Raw genomic sequence first — 20,603 nt, 5'->3', positions numbered from 1 at the left:
TATGTTGAGCGTTGTTTGTTGTATCTGAGAACAACAGTATATATTGTACAAGGCATAAATGCATGATTGCTCAGGCACACATTATAAACAATGGTTTATGCTAGCTAAACCACTAAGTGGCACTCTGAACTTTATATGAGTATATTAACATGAATTAGGAGGCCACTTAGCCCCTCAAATCTGCTCTGTCATTGAAGAACATCTTGGCTGCTCCAATTACTCCACCGTTCTTCAATAATCTTTCAACAACTTTCTTACCAATAATCTTTATATACCCGCTTTGAAAAGATTCTGTTCCTCAAAAGCAAGTAGAAACAGAATCCTATGGCCTCATCACCCTCTGAGGGGGACAAAATAATTCTTCTGCTATGCATTTAAAGGGTGACCCTTATTTTGAAATAATGACCCATGGTTCTTGAATTTTCCAAAAAAAAACATCTTTTCACATCCAACCTGAAAGGATCCCTCAATATCTTGGTGTTTTAATCCGAAATCTTGGAGCTCTTCTAAACTCCAGTGGATTCAAGCCCTGCCCGACAATCTATCCATTCAGGGTCAACCTCTCCAAACTATTCCCAATGCATTTACATCCTTTCTTAAATGAGACCAGTGAGTACTATACATGATACTAAAGTAATATTCAATTTAATATTTTAATTTTCAGCTCATTGGTTTGCATCTATCTGCCATACTGCTGTTAGGTGTTATACCATCATTCTGGATTGAATTTAATTCTGAGTTAGAAGGATAATTTGAACATCAATTCACATTCTTCAAATGGTAATTTTGTCTTCTGTCTCTAAATTGATCAAATTGGCGAAAATGAGAACCAACTGTTTGCTTCAGTTATTATTCTATGTAATATGTTACATTATTCTGATAACTTCATCTACCAAAGTCTGTTCTGCCAATACACAAAGGAGGCTAAGGCTTGAAATGAGTCTTTTGGGGGTTGGAATCAAAAATTGATTTTTCAGATTAAACTTCAAAATGGAAATAAATAGCACTTGCTCGTGATAGACAGACAGCAGTCGACAACCTAATAAATGCATTTAGTTTCTTATCTTCTAAAGTTACTAAGGTGTGTCTGAAATGGAACACTGCACAAAGTCTGCATCACCTTGAATAATGAGCCAAAAAATAGCTGTTGAGTCTTGTAGTCATTGTAGATAGCTACTTTAAGGGAACATTTTGAGCTAGATAATTTTGGCAGTGTCTATTGAGTAGTTGTGTTTTTAAACAAAAATTTTCAAACACTTGGGAAGTTTACAATTTTCATATTTTGATTAAAATAAAAGAACTGAATGTTAAAGTTTGGATTATTAATCTAACTTGTTTTTGAGTCAAGGAATTGGGTTTCATTGTCCTTCTGGATTTGAGCCCATAATCTAAACTGACATGTAACTGAGGGTGTGTTCTACTGCTGGAAGTATTGTATCACCTTCAGGCTTAACTGATCGTTGAAAAATAATCCTGGCAACCTAACAGCCTAACATGTTGAGTGCAAACTTTGACTGTGATGCGTAGTGATAATGTCAGTGGCCTGATTATCCAGAGGTGGTGGTGATGAGGGGTGGGGGGGTGGAGAGGAGAGACTAGTTTGACTAATAACTCTTGGAATTGAAAGCTAGCCCCTGTAATGATGCTATAAAACTGACAATGCTGAAAAAATGTATTTGGTTTGCAAATGTTCTTTGGGGGAAAGAAATTTGCCATTGTTCTGCCTCACTATTAAGCTATTTGGAATAATTGTCAAGTCACCGTTTTGAACATTCAGTAACAAGCTCCTCCCAGTCTGGAAGTCAATGATGCTGAACTTCAAGAAGAGCCTTTCTTTATCTATCCCTGAATGTATGTCATTTGGGAGTTAAGAAAACAGGACCTGACATAGAAAAATGCTTTTTGGTCACCTGGGCACAATGTCCAGTTAATTTTGCAGGAGATGATTTCAAGAACGTTGATTTGTTTTTAACTGGACCTCATTTAATCTGTGGAATGCAACAGAGGTATTGCTGGTAGAATTCCTCAAACTCTGCACTGCTCATACACAGTCCAGATCTTGCTGCAAGAGTGTGGTGACAATAAAATGACTTTGGCTTGTGGAGGTCTCCATTGTCAAATGCTTTTTGCAATATATAGAAGGCTGAGCAGGTCCAGTGATCGAATGCAGCCAATTTCTTTGTTCAAAGTGGCTTTTTTTTTTGAGAAGTGGCTGCCAAGGTAAGGGAAGTACTCAACCTATTGCAGCATCTCATTCAACAGAGTGGAATATTTGATTGACCATGTCTTGTTGGTGAATAATGTTTTGCCAATGTTCAATGATTGGCAGAGTTTCTAAATAGAAAGTTGAAAAGGTTAAGGGTGTCTTGCAAATGCAGAGTGGGTAGCAACATTGCAGTCTTCTGAAATATGGATCATGTAGTCAATTGTGGTCAATTTAGTTTTGGCATAGAGGTGACAGGTTCAAGTTTTCTATCCATAAACCAGAATACTAGAAACCAGCTGAACTGCGAGGTGAATAACTCTTTCAGGTAAATGATAAACCACATCTGGGCTATTACACAGCACATGTTTTTATCTTGGTCTGGATTGTGTTTTAGATCTTCCCCTCAATGCTGCTGTGGTTATGTCATCATAAAGTAGTTGCATGATTATGAAGTTTCTTGAACACTGAAATTTTTGGAAAACATTCTTCAGAGTCTTGCGATTAACTGATGCTTTAGCAAAATTGAATGCAGTAAAGAGTTTCTTATGTTCAAATTTTGAAAACTCTTTTGATAAAGCAATGTAAAACAAACAAAAAAAAAAGTAGCAATTCGGATTAAAGGGACATAGATGGACATTTAGATAAGAGATAGCAATATTCCTTACAGAGATCATAAACCACCTATGTACATAGTTTTGTTCCTATTTTTGTTCCTAATCTGATCCCTTGGTACCCACTGGTATTGAACTATAAGACTAATTAACATATCTTTCTGTTAGACCATTTGTTTCTAAAAGTATTTCCAATACCTATTCACCTACTGGAAAATCTGACATTTTTCATTTTGGTTTTTGAAACAGTAGTGTTGATGTCTTTGAAATTCATTAAGATTATTGATCCATTTCTCTTTCAGAACATAAAGTAATTATTGTTGGGTTGGATAATGCTGGGAAGACAACAATTCTTTATCAGTTGTAAGTATTAAGAAAACCCGAGAATACTTCACTTTCAGCTATCTCCTTGAATGCAAATGTGTGGTGGATAATGTTCTTTCCTATTTTAATGTTTCACAGTTTTCAAAGTTAAACTTTAATCTAAAAAGCTCAAGTTGTTGCAGTTATGTTTTGGATAAAACAAACTAGAATTTAAGCATTTTGTTTTCTAAAAAGAAAAGTCGTTTCTAATTTAATTTTATGCATTTGGTTCAAGGTATAATTATTCAATAATTTTGCTGGTGGTCTAAGCTTTCACCTGTTGAATGTTGGTATTAAAGCAACATTACGGCCAAGCTTCTTATCGTCAGGACTAGTGTTCTTAACCCTTATCTATAAAACTTATTTTTACAGATGTAAATACTTTTAAATACTGCAAGTTTGCCCAATATATTTGTATTTCTTTGCTGCGTCCTGTTTTTCTCATTATTTTTAATGTTCAATTTCTTTTACTTAATTCATCTTTTCTAAACTTTACTTCCATATAAACAATGGTCCAATCTTTTTGTGCGACATAAACTGTTGTAATGGTGTATCAATGTTTAAGGACCCACTTTACAGGGGAGAAGTCCCAGAATTTTGGCCTGAATATCACATTTCATGTGATTTTAGTGAATTTATATTGCTATTCTCCTTGTTGAAGCAGTGGAATAACTATTGTCAATTCTAATCCATTGTTTAGGTTGAATTAATGCTACTGTAATTGCCACTTTGACTGCAGCAGAATAGCCCCAATGGCTGAGTGCATTTGGAGTTTCATATTACGTAATATGTTCAAATTTCTTTTGAAAAGCATGTCCTATTAATTTTATAAATTAATTGCCGGATAACTGAGAAATGTTTGGAAAACCGGCACTCATAAATTACTGCTTGTTTCGGGTTATCCAAATAATCAATTATCTGAATAAAATACTCCCTGCCTGTTTCGTTTGGATAATTAAGGTTCTACTGTGTACAGGATGTGATAGAGCAATATCTCTTCTGTGTCAATAACTATTATAAGTAACAGTAATCAGCAAAACAGTGAATGTGAATTTAGAAGTCTTTCTTTTCTAAATCCGCACTCACTGTTTTGCTGATTACTTTTTCTCATAATTATTGATATAGAAGTTTTGTTCCTCTATCACATCCTGTACGCTTCCTTCTAAATGTCAAAAAAAAAAGCGCAGTTCCAAACTAAATTCCAATTTGTATGCACGCAATTCTTACTATTTACTCAGGGCTTCCCAAATTGTGGGTCGCAATCATTTTTGGGATAGTGAAATGAAACTCTGGGGGCAGCTTCAAAGTAGCAATAAATGTCATTGACCTTGAATAGAATGCTAACAGCCCCTTCTAAATGTTTTTTTTAATGGTATGTGTGACCTAACTTTGAGGCTCCAAAAAAGGCTACAGAAAAGATCACTTTTTTTCTCTCTAAAATCCATGTTAAACATGTCCCTCCTTATAATGCATTTATTTCCTTCATAGCTAATACCATTTAAATAAATTATTTCATGAAGTATGCTGATTAATAGAATAAAGATTTGGCTTAAACTAGTACAAACAACAAAAATGTGGATTTGTCTGCTATTTTTATATGAAGTGCAAGTGGATTAAGTTCAACAAAATTAAATGCAATTATATTGTTACAGCTGAAACGCAAAGTGTTGCGATATTTAGTTTATGGTCATGTCCTGATTGTTTTGTAGTACCTGCTGATTCAGTTTAGATATCAGTGATCATTTTCAAATAAAAGTGGAAATTCATAACTATTGACACTATATTTTATTTTCTAACTCCGCTGGTTTGTTCATTAATAAGAGAATCTTGTTAAAATGGATACAGATCCCTGATAACAAAGTATATCTAATGGAAAACTCTTTTGTCTCCATATTACTAAACATATGTTATTTGCATTGCTGTGTCTAATTTGCAATGATATTTGCTGCAGTATGTTCTGATAAGTTTTTTCAGAACACTTAGGGTACCTTTTCCACTGGAGAGCCAAGCTGTAAAATGTCCTTTGTAGCCGATATAGACCACAGCAATTGTGTTACTCTCATCAACACTCCTTACATTGCAGAAAATTTGTCAAATGTGGCCTTCCCTAAACAAATCCTTGTTGATTAACCATGGTTAATCTATGTTTCCTCAAGTGCAGATATTTTCTTTCTCTTGAATACTTTATATCTTTGCCACCATTTTCCACTTGCCTGGATGAATGTGACTCCAGCAATGCAAGGAGAAGCCACAGAGGGAAAAATAGTTCTCTTGATCGGCACCCTGGACACCACCTTCCACATCCATTCTGTTCACTACCAGTGACCACTAGTAGAAGTGTGTACCATCTACAAGATGCATTGCATGCAGCTCACTAAGGCTGCTGTGACAGCACCTTTCCAACCCATGAACTCTGATACCCAGAAAAACAAGGCTAGCAGATGCATAGGAGCACCACAAATCCATTCCAGCTACACCCAATCCTGACATGGAACGATATTACTACTCCTTTGCTTTTACTGGATCAAGATCCTGGACATTCTTTCCTAATGGCACTGAGTGTGTTCTTACACTGAGGTTCAAGAAGGTACTCAGATGGTAATAAACGTTAACTGCATCTCATGATTGAATTAAAATAAGAACTGCTCAATTTCAAGTTTGTGCCGAGTTTCCCATTTGCATCCAAGTAGGTTTTCAGTGAGGTAAACTTGATTGTAAAAACATTTTTGAAGAGCAAAGATAAAATGTCATGCATCTTCCCAGATGAATTTAAAGTGTACGAATATCAAAGATAAATGAACATACTTTTTAATTAATATATTTGTAGCAACAAATGCACACTGCACTGGTAGTGCATTACATTTTAGATTAGATGAGTTCCTGATTTTTAATCAAGTTCATGAGTGCACTTGGTTTCCTTTTTAAATAGGATGGGTGAAGAAAAAGTAATAAAATGAGTTGTTGCTTCTCCCATGGTTACTCAGTTATTCCAGGGAACAAGATGATCAATCTGCTTTCCAGGCAGCAAGTGATCATTCTCACAGGATGGAATTGTGCAAGGAAAATGTTTTTAGAAGGGTGTGGGAGTAGTATAGAATGATAAACTGCGTCATGGGCTCTTTATTGAAAGCAATAATCCTATTGCATTCATAGAATTACACCAATATTGTTTACGTGGTCAAATAAGATCCACTGTGCTTGTAGCTAGATTGGATTACCTGATCTTTGGCAAACGTGCTCTCATTCCATGACGTTTGAATAGTATTTGCCAGCATTCTCTGTGACATGAATATAGTTGTTGAATGAGATACTTATCTGGTACTCATCTTGCCTGTTTTCTTTTCAGCTTGATAGCTTTGTAGTAATACTTGGTTTTTGGCTGAGTTGATGGTGAAATAATTTTATCTGATTTAAAAGAATGGGAAATACTTCCCATCTGAAGCTTTCTCTCATTTGCTTATTTTTCTTCTTGCATTACTTTGCACATATTAGATTTCAACCACTCATAACACCTAATGATGAGCAGAATAACCTGTAACTGCAAAATAATATAAATGCACACTTGTAATAGTTAACACTGGAAAAATTGCTGTTTGTAACTAGAATTCCTAAAAAAAAAAGTAAAATAATAAATGCATGCTTGTCATAGTTAAACGGCAGGGGAAAAGAATTGCAAATTTACTTCGGTTCAATGGATGTAGTGTGCCGCTCAGACCTCTTCGAGTTTCATACACGCCTCAAGAAAAATTAGATTGAGCACTACATTTCGGATATGACCCTTTGTCAATTTTGGTATAATGTCGTATTTGCCCATTTTTCACACTGGTTTGTACAATGAGTGGCTAAAGTCTTTTTGCTGAACTTTTGAAGTTGTGCAAAAACATTTTAGTTCTTGTGGAAATATACTACATACATGTTTTGACTTCTCCTGTACAGGCTCATATAAACTGAAGCAAACTGTACAGTAGGATAGACAATAGAACTGACTACCTCAAATAATGTTCACAATCCAAAAGTTAATATTGCTTGTTAAGAGATCTTGGTCAACTTGGACTGTTAGGGAAAAATCGTCTATTTCTGCACTTCAGCTTGTTACTTTCTGATTGTCTTGCTTTGCAAAACAAAGTTGACAGATTTTCATGTTTCCTTTTGTAGTTCTGAAGGAAGATCTATGTACATGTAACAATTTTTAAAAATACCTTAGGACTTATTGGAAATAATCTTGGGATTTGGCAAAATTGTGTAAATAATAAGTGCTTACCACAGCCCATCAGCTCTATATATAGCTTTTATTTGTTCATAGGTCATCACTGATTTGGCCAGCATTTATTGTTCATCTCTAATTTTCATTGCAAAAGTTGTTGGTGAGCTATTGCCTTAAATTGCTGCAGTCAAATTGAGTAAAAACACCCACGATACTGGGAGGAGGGGGAAGTCCGGGATTTTGACTGAGCGGTAGCGAAAGCCAGAAGGACTAAGTGAATGATCTGTTTCTGCCTTTTCCTGAGGGCTTCAGCATCACAGATGCCACTTTTCAACCAATTGATTCACTGCATGTGATGTCAAGGAATAGCTGAAGGTATTGGTACTACAAAAGGGTCATGAGAGCAATCTGGCAATAGTACTGATGACTTGTGCCCCAGAACTTGCATGCCCTGGACTCAGCCATTCTAGTACAGCTACAACAGCAATGTGGAAGTTCTGCTAATACATCTTGATTACAAAAAGCGCAACAAATAAAAGCCAACTAATTACTGCATGGTCAGTCCACACTTCACTTTCAACCATCAGTAAATTGATGTTGTCCACAGTACTATAAAGCAGTGGCCAAAGAATAACCTGCTCGCTGATTTGCTGGAGAACTTAGCAGGTTTGACAACATCTGTGGAGAGAAAGCAGAGTTAATGTTTTGAGTCCAGTTACTTTTGATCAAGTTACTGGATTCAAAACGTTAACTCTGCTTCTTTCCCACAGATGCTGCCCGATGTGCTGAGTTTCTCCAGAAATTTCTGTTCTTATTTCACATAACCTGCATTTGCAGTTCTTTGTTTTATTTCACTTATTCTCATTTTGGTTTCTGCCTAGACCATTCAACTCCTGATTTCATTGCAGCCTTGGTCCAAATATGCACAAAAGGGTTAAAAGTCCAGAAGTAATATGGGAGTGACTGTCTCGATAATGAGGTAGCATTTAATCAGGTGTGGCTAAAGGAACCTGAAAAGAATTGGAGTCAATGGGATTCTGGTAAACCCCACTAGTTGGAATCATACCTAGCACACAGCAAGATGGTTTTGGTAGTTGAAGATCAATCATCTCTTCAGGTATTCCTCAGGATTCCTCTTTAGCCCAAACATCTTCAGATGCTTTCTTAAATGACCTTCCCTTAATCATAAGGTCTGACGTGGCAAAGTTTGCTACTGATTGCATAACGTTCAGAACCATTCGCAACTCCTCAGGCAATGAAACAGCCCATGTCTATGAGCAGTTTGACCTGGATAACATCAAGGCTTAGACTGATAAGTGGTAAATTACATTCATGCCACATGAGTGCCTATAATAATTTCCAATAGACATCATCCCTTTAAGTTCAATGGCACTACCAATGCTGAATCCTTCATTATCAACATTGAGGTCACCATTCAGCAGAAATGGAACTGGACTATCTATATAAAGTATTGTTACCTACAAGATCAGGTTAAAGGCTGTGAATTATGTGGCAAGTAACTTGCCTCCTATCCACAATCTATAAATGCAAATCAGGAGTGTAATTGAATACACTCCATCAATGTCCAAGGAGCTTGACACCATTCTGGAAAAAGCAGCCTGCCTGATTGGCATACTATTCACCTTCAAAGTTCTCACCCATTGAGACATAGTGGCAGCAGTGTGTTCCATTTGTAAGACAATGACGTACTCATGAAGGCTTTTCGATAGCATGCTCCAACCTCGTGACCTGTACCAACGAGGAGAAGGAGGGCTGTAGATGCGTGCGAACATCACTGTTCAAGTCCCCTCCAAGCCACACTCCATCCTGACTTGGAGCTATGTTGTTGTTCCTTCACAATCGCTGGTCAAAATCCTGGAACTCTGTAACACTACTGTTGGTTTACCAACACTCAGCAGTTCAAGAAGGCAGCTCACCTCTGCCTTCTCCAGAGTGGTTAGGGATGGATAGTAAATGCTGATCTCACCACATCTCAATAACAAATAAAGAAAAATCAAATGGACAACTTTTTTTAAAAAATTCACTCGTGGACGAGGGGATCTCTGCCTGGCCAGCATTTATTGTCCATCCCTAGTTTCCTATGAGAAGGTAATGATGAACTTGGTGAAGTTTCCATATGCTGTAAATTGATGCCCAATGCCCTTCAGGGAATTCCAGAAGTTTAACCTAATGACAATTAAGGAGCAGCTATATATTTCCAAGTCAGGATGGTGAGCGAAGAGAACTTGCAGGTGGTGATGTTGCCATTTATGTGCTGCCCTTGTCTTTCAAGACGGAAGTGGTCATGGGTTTGGAAGGTGCTGTCTAAGAATCTTTGGTGAATTTCTGCAGTGCATCTTCTAGATAGTACACACTCCCACTAGTGAGCATCAGTGGTGGAAGGAGTGGGTGCTTATGGACGTGGTGCCAATCAAGCAGGCTGCTTTGTCCTGGATGGTGTTAAGATTCTTGAGTGTTGTTGGAGCTGCATGCATTCAGATAAGTGGAGAGTATCACCCATCACACTTCTGACTTGTGTATCTTTTTAAAGATTGTCAGGTTTCTTGCTTATTTGTCATGGTGTATTTTTCTTTCCAGTTCCATGAATGAAGTTGTACATACATCACCTACAATAGGCAGCAACGTAGAAGAGATAGTGGTGAATAATACACATTTCCTCATGTGGGATATCGGAGGTCAGGAGTCATTGCGTTCATCGTGGAATACCTATTATACTAATACAGAGGTGAGATTCAATTTGGGGCTTTTTACTGATATATCAACCCAAAAACATCTTGTGTAGTCTGATGTTCTTTGATTGTATATTCTGTGAATTTTATTAAAGTTGTGCATTCAGATGACCTCAAACCTTTTTAAGGTAATGAAGCCATTGTTAGTCCAGTGTGTCTGCTAAGAATATGGGAAAGTTATCTTAAATAAATCTGTCTTTCTGTTGTCTCCTTATTATGCTTTTGCCTCATATTCCAACCCAATAAATCATCCAGATCTCATTCTTGTGTTATCTGTCCTATTCTGGGACCATTTAGTATAGATTCAGATTGTAGTTAATTCCCTTACTTATTAATATCATCTTGCACTATTCTACATTAATAACAATTTTTTTTCTTGATCAGTCTTGCATTCCAAACTATCCAGATCTCTTAGTTGATTTGTTTCCTTCGTATTGTGTACATTTTCAAACAAAGCTAGTTGGGGAAATACATTGCAAGCAGAATTCAAAGGAATATTCACAGATTAAATGAAAGGGCATGAATGTGACAGGGGATAGAATGTGGGAAAATTTGGAATAATCCACTTTGGCAACTGTAAAAAAGCAGATCAAATTCTTTTTTTCAAAACAAAAAGGTAAAAGATGTGCACAGGTTGGTAGGCAAACACAAAATTTAACATGCAGGTACAGCAAGAAGTTAGGAAGGCAATTGCCATGAAAGCCTTTATTGCAAGAAGACTGGAGTATAACAGTAAGGGAATTTGGATGCATTTATGTAGGGCTTTGGTGAAATCATATCTAGAGTTGAGTGGACAGTTTTGGCCAACTTACCTAAATGAAGATATATATGCTTTTATCTTCCACTCGTAGTTTATAGTGGGTCTTAAAAGAAGAGCTTTTACTCATTCCATCCAATATTTGCCTCTTTGAAAAAAATCTAGGGAAACAGATGAAACAAAGTTTCACTATGTAATCAAACCTGTATATCAAACATCTACCTTGCTCTGAACAATTGCTGTCTAGATTCGAGTGGTGCTGGAAAAGCACAGCAGCATCTGAGGAGCAGGAAACTTGACGCTTCGGGCAATTCTGAACAATTGCTATCCACTTTGTTTTAAATATCTCTCATCAATTTCTTTTCCTCCTTCCTGTTTGTTTGTTTTAATGCTTTTCTGTCCTTGTTGGCTTAAATTCTCCCCATTACCTTATGAGCCATTTTATAAAGACATTAAATATATGAGGACAGACTTTTGAGGCAAAGTATGACTTCTAGATTCATAAGAGTTTTATAGCATAGAAAGGAAACATCTGTCCAACTCACCCATTCCAATCAGACATCCCAATCAGACCTAGTCCTATTTGCTTGTCTTTGGCCCAAAACCCTCTCAACCCTTCCTATTTATATGCCCATTCAGATGCCTTTTAAATATTGTAATTGTAACTGGCTCCACCACTTTCTCTGGCAGCTAATTCCGTAAACTCACCATTCTCTGTCTGAAACGTTGCCCTTGAGGTCCTTTTTAAATTTTTCCACTCTCGCATCATACCTATGCCCTCTAGTTTTGGACTCCCCTACTCTAGGAAAAACACCCTGACTATTCACCCTATCCATGCCCTTCATGATTTTATAAATCTGTATAAGGCCACCCCTCAGGCCAGGGGAAAGAATGCCGCAGTCTATTCAGCCTCTCCTGATAGTTGAAACCCTCCAATCCCAGCAACATCATTGAAAATCCTTTCTGCATCCTATCAAGAATAACAACACCATTCCTATAGAAGGTTGACTAGAATTATACGCAGTATTCCAAAAATGGCCTCACCAGTGTCTTATACGCCCACAACATGACATCCTAACTCGTCTATTCAATGTTATGAACAATGAAGATAAGCATGCCAAATGCTGCCTTCACCACCCTGCGACTCCATTTTCCAGGAACTATGCACCTGCACCTTTAGGTCCCTTGGTTCAGCAACACTCCCCAAGACCCTACCATTAAATGTATAATGCCTTGGTTTGTTTTGCCAAACTGCAACACCTCACGTTTATCTAAATTAAAATGTATCTGCCACTCCTTGGCCTATCTGATCAATGTCCCATTGTATTCTGAAATAATCTTTTTCACTATCCACTAGACCACCAATTCTAATGTCATCTGCAAACTTGCTAACTGTACCTCCTAAATTCACATATAAATTATTGGTGACTTGAACCCAAATGTTCTGGTCCAGAGGTAGATACACTATCACTGCACCAAAACAGCCCTTACAAAGATGCAGTTTCTCATCCTCCTTGAAATCAGGTGTAATTTACCCCAAATGGTTCTGGTTTTACATATTTTTTTCAGTTAGCGATGATATTCCATCTAAGATCACACCTATTTGTGCCTTCAGCATTGCTTGTCATATTTTCTGTAGATAATTTCTAATCAACTTGGTCAGAGATAGTAATACACATCTCTGTACATGAACCCGAACTTACTGGTCCAGAACTAAGGATAGGAATGAGGACCCAAACATGACAACTACAACAGACCCTTTCCTACTATCTTCATCTGTGAAGAATCTGCCATCATCACTAGCAATCCAATTCACATGAACCTTCACAAATGGCATAGCCTCCAGGGTTTGCCCCAGAGTTTCCAGAATAAGTAATAAGACAGAGTATGGAAACAGTCAGGAATCAGCTTAAGGCACAGCTGATAAAGGGACAACTATGAGAAGGTGGGTGGGAGAGGCAGTCAATGCAGGACTGATGGTTTTTACATAACAGGAAGGCTGCTGAAGGATTTGGGCATGCTTGCAAGTGGGCAAAGAAATGACAGGTGGAATACAATGCGGCCAAGTGTGAGGAAAGCTTTGGTAGGAAGAATAGAGGCATAGACTTATTTTCTAAATCGGGAAAGGCTTCAGAAATCCAAAGCGCGAGAGAAACTTAGGACTCCTAGTTCAGAATTCTTTTGTTTAACATGCAGGTTAGTTTGATAGTTAGGAAGGCAAATGCAATGTTAGCATTCATTTCAAGAGGACTAGATTACAAAAACAGATGTACTGCTCAGGCTCTGGTCAGACCGCATTTGGAATATTGTGAGCAGTTTTGGGCCCTGTATCTAAAGAAAGATGTGCTGGCATTGGAGGGGGTCCAAAAGAGGTTTACAAGAATGATCCTGGGATGGAGGACTTGTCACTTGAGGAACAGTTGAAGACTCTGGTTCTGTACTTGGAGTTTGGAAAGGTGAGGGGGTGATCCTACTGAAACTTCTATTCTGAGAGTGGCCTGGATGTGGAGAAGATGTTTTCAGTAGTTGGAGAAACTAGGACCCAGGGGCAAAACCTCAGGGTGTAGGAACTACTCTTTTTAGAACTGAGATGAGGAAGTTATTCAGCTAGAGGGTTGTGACTGTATGGAACTCATTGCTTCAGGGGGCTGTGGAAGTTATTGAAGTATTTAAGACAGAGATAGATACGTTCTTGATTAGTAATGGGATCAAGAGTTAGAGGGAGAAGGTGGGAGAATGGGATTGAGAAACATCAGCCATGATCAAATGGTAGAGCAGATTTTGAGCTGAATGGCCTAATTCTGCTCCTATATCTTATGATTACAATTTATCATGATTTGAAAGCCTAGCTATTACAGTAACCTTTTGGTTGTGTCTTTGACTCATCTAATCTGCTTCTCACTCAATTGGATACGTGGAATAAACATTTTAGTTTGTTAAATCCTAATCCTATCAGCCAGACATACAGCTGACCCATTAAGAAATTTGATTCTAAAATAGAAATTGTTGGAGAAACTCAGCAGTATCAGTACCTCGAGTGGCAGCATCTGTGGAGAGAAAATAAAACTAATGTTTTGAGATCAGTGACCCATCACTGAAATTTGACTTTCTGGGCAGTTTTTAAATGTCTTACTCTGCATTTAACATGTAACCACCTGCCAAGCTGCACAGTAGTGCAATAAAATTTTCCATGCTGTCAGTTAAATGTACTTGTTTTATTTATTTATGGGATGTGGGTGTTGCTGGCTGGCCAGCATTTATTGCCTGTCCCTGATTACCCTTGGTGTTGTTGTTGAGAGTTTACCCTTGCTATGAAAATAAAACATTAATCACCAATATAATTCATGTTTTTTGGAGGATTGACCCATTCACTTGATTTGGGTATGAATTAAAAATCTCACCCTTTCTGAGTTAGTCCTTTGCAGACTCAGAAGCTTCAGAACTTAGCTTTGTATACTTGCAAGATCTGCCCTAAGCTGGGTTCTACAGTTGGTTTTATAAGTAGTGTAATTATATTGTAAAGAAAAATCAATGCATTCATTTTTGCTCTTAATTAATGTGTTTCAGTTTGTAATCGTGGTTGTAGACAGTATGGACAGGGAGAGGATAGCAATAACCAGAGATGAGCTTTACAAAATGTTGGCGCACGAGGTAAGGAAGCATTTTGATTATCTGTTTAAACTGTCCAATTTTTCTTAAGTTCCTTATTTGAATTGTAGATTGCTTGGAAATAGTAAAGAAAGTAAATTAAACATTCCTCCATTATCACATAGAAATGCCTTATTTTTTGATACATTTTTCTATGTAATAATGCCTGAAACTGTCAATACATATGAGATGTTTTTAATATCAGTTATGGAAATAACATATTATTAAAGGAGTCCAAGCACTTCGCAATTCAATGTATTTCCCTTGTTCAGTCTTCTCTGGTTATTTACTGAATGTTGAATTTGTTTATTTATTTAAAGCAGTAAAATGTCCAGTTTAGAATTGTTCCCCAATTTGGTCTGAAGGTCATAATTGGAATGGATTATATACATCTCTCTTTATGCAATGAAAGTAATATGTCTTCATTCTGAAATTGTGCTCCATCTACAGATAGAACATTTTTTTTCCATCTGATTATTTCTTTCTTGTTCCCTTTAAGTGTTTCTCAAAAAGCATTTTTCTAACTTTTAAATTTGCATTCATCTGTCTGTGAGTCTTGCACTCTCAAAACATCCATTGTGTCACATGCAAAAGTGTTGCATTAGAAAGTGTCCTCAGTTTCTGTCTGTCACCCATACAAATTCATATGTAGTTGAAATGAGGCTTTGTCACTATAATTTGACATTTATTTGACTAAATGCAAATGAATCTAAAGATATTTGATTCAGTTAATGTTTAGTAGTGAGAAATAAGCAAGCAGTAGCAAATAGCAATCAAGTCCCTAAATTCCCTCAATCCACATACCAGGAGCAACCTACTGTAAACTAAGTTACTCAACTTGTACCCCCACTAATGTTTTAGATGGGCCTGAGCTTTGATCATCTGCCATATTGGATATTTTGTGTATGTTTATTAATATTATCAGGGTGTCATGTTCTCTTGATTTCATTCTTAAAAGCCCAATTTCAAGTCCAGGTTTTCATCAAATCAATGACACAGAAGGGCAGTTCAAAAGAAGAGGGTATTCGAGTTGTTTACCATGAACACCAGACTGGAGAGGATCAGAAATTGAGGAATTTTGTTTTGAATAACATGGGTGAGACCTCTCTATGCCAGAGCTTGTAAAGATTTCTGTCTCAATGAAGAGATAAAAATTGTATCTTTATGTGGGGGAAGAGGAAGTGAATGTGAAGATCATAGTACAGAATTGGTTGAGGGAGGGTGACCGAAAGTGAAAATAAAATTGTCGAAAATAAGCTGCAAAGGTAGCGATCCTATGAAAAGGAAATGTTTGTCACAGAAAATTGGTTCTGTTGGAATAGAATTGATACTATTGGTAATTAACTATCTTTCCTATGATGATTATAAATGTAACCTCTTCCTTACAGGAATTTCTTTAATCTTGTATTAGTTCCTCAGGATGTCCTAAGGTGCTTCATGACCAGTCACTATAGTGTCAGTAAACATAGCTGTCAATTTTTAAGTTCTGAGATCTCTGAAACAGCAGCTGAAATGAATGACTGATTGAAAAATGAATATTTATTGCATTCATCTGATACTACTTTGGCAATTCTGTTCACATTTTATTTTGATTAATTTTGTCCCAGAATGACAGCATTCCCTTCGTGCAACATTCAAAGCAAACCAAGTTCCTGCACTGTTCTCTAATCCAGAAGTGGACCTTAATCTACAGGCTTTTCACTCTTCTGAATATTAGCTGATACAGCCCATTATTTAAATTATAATTCATATTTTTAGCTCAAAGTTGCTTTATTTAGCCAATTGGGAGTTCAGTTTTTTTTTGTTCAGAGGAGAAATTATTAGGAAAGCACAAGACTGAAATATGGAGAGAAGTGTTAAGTGTGGAAATTACTAATTGTATACGAATCTATATATGATTTGGAGATGCCGGTGTTGGATTGGGGTGTACAAAGTTAAAAATCACACAACACCAAGTTATAGTCCAACAGTTTAATTGGAAGTGCTTCTAATTAAACCTGTTGGACTATAACTTGGTGTTGTGTGATTTTTAACTTTGAATCTATATAAGTTTGTTGCTTTGGCATGGATTATCTGGATCCTAAAATACACTGAACTCGCTCCAGCCTTAAATAGGTGTTGGCATTAATAAGTCTTATTTTAATAGTTATAAATAGTATTAGATTTTAACATGTACCCCTGAAGGCTCAAGGTTACAAATAAGGGTTGTTCTGCAGTTTTATCTTTTTAATGGGGGGCGGGGAGAGAATAGGACAGAATTTGGGAAGGTTGCAACTTCATGCTGTTTGGAAGCCATAATTCAAATGCTCATGAGATGTTAAGTCTTGAGCCACTGGTTTTTATTTCATCCCTGAACATGGTCTTGAATACAAGGTTTTAACTTTTTAACATGCACCTTTTGGATTGACACTGCACCTTGGTCGTATTGCTTTTAATTAATTTGATTGTTTGATACCTCCATCTCATAGTTTGTTTCCATGATGTACATCTCTATGACTCTTCATTGGCTTGGGTAATTCAAAATGAAAAAGAGAGTGTGGTTGAAATAAATGTGTTAATTGTTATTCAAAAACTCACTGAGAAGAAAATTAGATTTGCACCATCATGGGAGATAACCCAGATTTTATCTTTGAATGTCAAAAGAATGTCATGGGTTCAACCTGATGGTTATTGATGTAGTTGATCTTTGGATTCAGTTAAAGGCTAACTTTATTATGATTCTGTGAAAATCAAAAATCTGAACAGCAGCCTACAGCTGTTTTCTTAATTTATTAAAGCAGCACATGGTCCTTGATGGATTTTGCTTCTCATGTCCAACCTTAGATACGATTCCATAATTGAATATTCACTACAAAATCCTGAGTGTGCAAGAATTGTACTAACAACCTGTTCAGGATCATCACTCGGGCTAACTATGTGACACATTTGTACATACGCGAAGTGGCGTATATGAATATACAGGGTCTTGCTCTTTGCAGACGGAACATGTGCATGCCCTGTGCCTGTTTGAGTGTAACACAGGGGTGATTTCCATTCTCTGGTTCATTAGTTAAGGCATTGCTTTGAGAAATCAGTCACTCTGCCTTGTTTAAAATTTAAACAAATCATGGCTGTTAACTGCCAACCATCATTAACTGATGCATACTCAAGGCAAAACTTCCACCAGTCACAGTTCACTTGCCAACCAAACAGTCATACTCTGAATATAAATGCTATTTTCCCTTTATTTTTGGTATTTCTTGTGAATGGTCCTGTTGAATGCATGATGATAAAGATGTTGAAAAGGTATAGTTTTTTAAAAACTCTTGTCATGAAAACTGCTGCATTATTTTTTAGATGTTCGATCCTTTGGCTGCCTCCTATCTTTGAAAAACATATCAGTATCCTCCCACTGTACCAGCCATCATGCTTTCTTTAACGTATATGATCAAAGCAATTCACGAAGGGTACTGCTGTTTTTGAAGCTCTTGATACATGGGAAATTGTTGTCACATAAAATGATGTAGAAATTATACTGGAAGCAGTTTATTTAATCTGAATAATTCACATTGGTGCTTAACTTCCATATGAGCTGTCATTCAGCTGAATAGCCCTTTTGTTTTAAAAAGACTTGTCATATACCTTAAAATGTGATGTGTGTGCCTTATTTTCAAATCCTCAGTTACTGGAAAATGCCTTTCTATGTAATAGAACAAAGAACTGCACTTGCTGGAGACCAGAAGCAAACAAGTATAGAAATTCTAGAGAAACTCAGCATGCAGCGAGAGAAACAAAAGTTAATGCTTCAAGTCCTGTGACTCTTCTGAAGAAAGGTTACTAGACTCGAAACGTGAACAGTTTCCTCTCCACAAATGCTGCCAAACCTGCTGAATTTCTCTAGCATTTTCTGTTTTTTGTCTATTTCTGTTTATTGTGTCCACACTTGCACAGTTTCAGAGTTTTTCCTTGTGCTGACTCCAACTTTCATTCTCTGTAAAGAGCCCCATTTTTTCTATGTATTTCTGCACACACTGCAGTAATCCAAGTGAACTTGTACTGAACCTATACATTAGCTTCAACATTCTTGTAGTGCAAAAATATATACAACATGCCAGCTATGATCTTAAGCTTTATATGCATGCATATTGCAATTCATTTTTATTTTCTATAACTTTGAATAAATCATTGCGCTTGAAAGCACATACATAATCTGTTAAAGAACAAGAGATTGTTAAAAAGTAAAGTTGCCATAGTCTTCAGACCATAGGGCCATGCACTCATTAAAGAGACCAACTAGTGTTGGTCCTGATTAAACCAACTCATTAAACCAACTAGTGTTGGTTTAGACTGAGGGTCACCACACCACACCTCCGGCGTGGGTAGTGGTTGAGAAGGAGAGTCCTCCGTGGTAACCTTAGCTGATATGTGAATTGAACACATGCTATTGGCATTGCATTTTAATTCAACATGCCTCTTGAATGAAGATTTTATTTTTGTGTACTTGGATGCATATCCAGGTGTCCATGTATGTATTATCCCCCAACAAAAGTTTTTATTGATTCATAACATGTAGGTATCATTGGTTGGGCCTGAGTTTACTGTCCATTTATGGTTGCTCTTGAAGTGTAGGTGCTGAGCTGTTTTCTTGAACTGCTATAGTTCACTTTATTTAGGTACACCCATGATGCTGTTGGGAGGGAGTTCCTGAGTTTTGACTGAACAAAATTGAAGGAATAATATTTCCGAGTCAGGACGGCGAATGGCTTGAAGGGAAAAATGCAGGTGGTGGTGTTCCTATGTATTTGTTGCCTTTGTCCTTCTAGATGATAGTAATCGTAGGTTTGGAAGATACTGTCATAGGAGTCTTAGTGAATTTCTGTGCATTTGTAGATGGTAAAAATGCTGTTGCTGGTGAGGGAGTGAATGTGGTTGTGATGCCAGTCAAGAAGGCTGCTTTGCTCTGAATAGTTCCAAGCTTGTTGTGTTGTTGGGGCTGCATTCATCTAGTCTAGTGGGAAATATTGTATCACACTTGTGCCTTGCAGATGGTAGACAGTGTTTGAAGAGTCAGGAGATGTTCTGAGTTGCTCACTGCCGGGTTCCTAGACTCTGACCTTCTCTCATAGCTGCAGAATCAAATGACGAATTGAGTTCAGTTTCTGGTTAATGGTAATTCCCATGATATTATTAATGGGGATTCAGTGATGATATCACCATTGAATGGAAAAGGTGATGGTTTGATTCTTTTTTGCTTAAGGTAATCATTACCTGACACTTAGCTAATGTTGGAATTTTTTTGCCCAAGTTTGGAGATGGTCCAGGTCTTACTGCAACAGTCCAAACATAACTTCTGAGGAGTCATGAATGATGCTGAACATTGTGTATCAGTGAGCTAATATGAAAGAAATCAGTCTTTCTGACCATGTGATGGAGTGAATGTCATTGATGCAACAGCTATAAGAGCAGATGATATAATAGGCTTTCTCTATGTTAAAATGTTTTTATGCAAGTTGGTAGTTTGGTCAGACATTTAGTATTGAACTTAATGTGGATTTGATTCTAGGCATTCATTTTGAGAATACGACCTTACTCAGCCACACCATTTTGCTATTTTACATCTGCAGTTCTGATGTAAAGACGAACTTTTGAATATATGAATAGACGTTCTACGATCAGTATTAAAATATTGAGAAAATAAAAGTTACAAATCACACAACACCAGGTGAGAGTCCAACAGGTTTAATTGGAAGCACTAGGTTTCGGAGCACCGCTCCTTCATCAGGTGATTGTGGAGGACACAATTGTAAGACACAGAATTTATCGCAAAAATTTACAGTGTGATGTAACTGAAATTATATGTTGAAAAATATCTTTTGTTCGTTGAGTCTTTCATCTGTTCGAACACCATGATTGTTTCACTTCTTTCATGTGTAAATCACAAAACTTTTGTTTTAAAAGTTGCATTCTCAGGTTAACTGTAACAATTGGTGTTAGCGAGACAATATGTTGAAGTTGTTAGCCCCATCTGTTCTCTGGCTGTGCCATGATGTTCAGACTGATTCTAATCTAAAAAGTGAGATAACAG

At 37.0% G+C, this 20,603-nt stretch overlaps 1 protein-coding gene across 2 annotated transcripts in view; it reads left to right on the top strand.

Moving 5' to 3' along the window:
* Window positions 1-20,603, top strand: part of arl5a (ADP-ribosylation factor-like 5A) — a 33,928-nt gene that overhangs the window by 3,072 nt on the left and 10,253 nt on the right. For both annotated transcript variants that reach the window (XR_006312191.1, XM_043694192.1), the window contains exons 2-4: window positions 3,120-3,180; window positions 9,983-10,130; window positions 14,459-14,542. Coding sequence is in view for 1 of the 2 variants with exons in the window: in XM_043694192.1 (XP_043550127.1) it covers window positions 3,120-3,180; window positions 9,983-10,130; window positions 14,459-14,542 (293 nt within the window). In the remaining variant the exon portion in view is untranslated. The remainder of the gene's footprint in view (window positions 1-3,119; window positions 3,181-9,982; window positions 10,131-14,458; window positions 14,543-20,603) is intronic.

The sequence above is a fragment of the Chiloscyllium plagiosum genome, chromosome 7 (assembly GCF_004010195.1).
Source record: "Chiloscyllium plagiosum isolate BGI_BamShark_2017 chromosome 7, ASM401019v2, whole genome shotgun sequence".
In the NCBI taxonomy this organism is placed as follows: domain Eukaryota; kingdom Metazoa; phylum Chordata; class Chondrichthyes; order Orectolobiformes; family Hemiscylliidae; genus Chiloscyllium; species Chiloscyllium plagiosum.
Note: the sequence above shows the minus strand (reverse complement) of the source record. Positions and strands in the feature narration are given on the sequence as shown.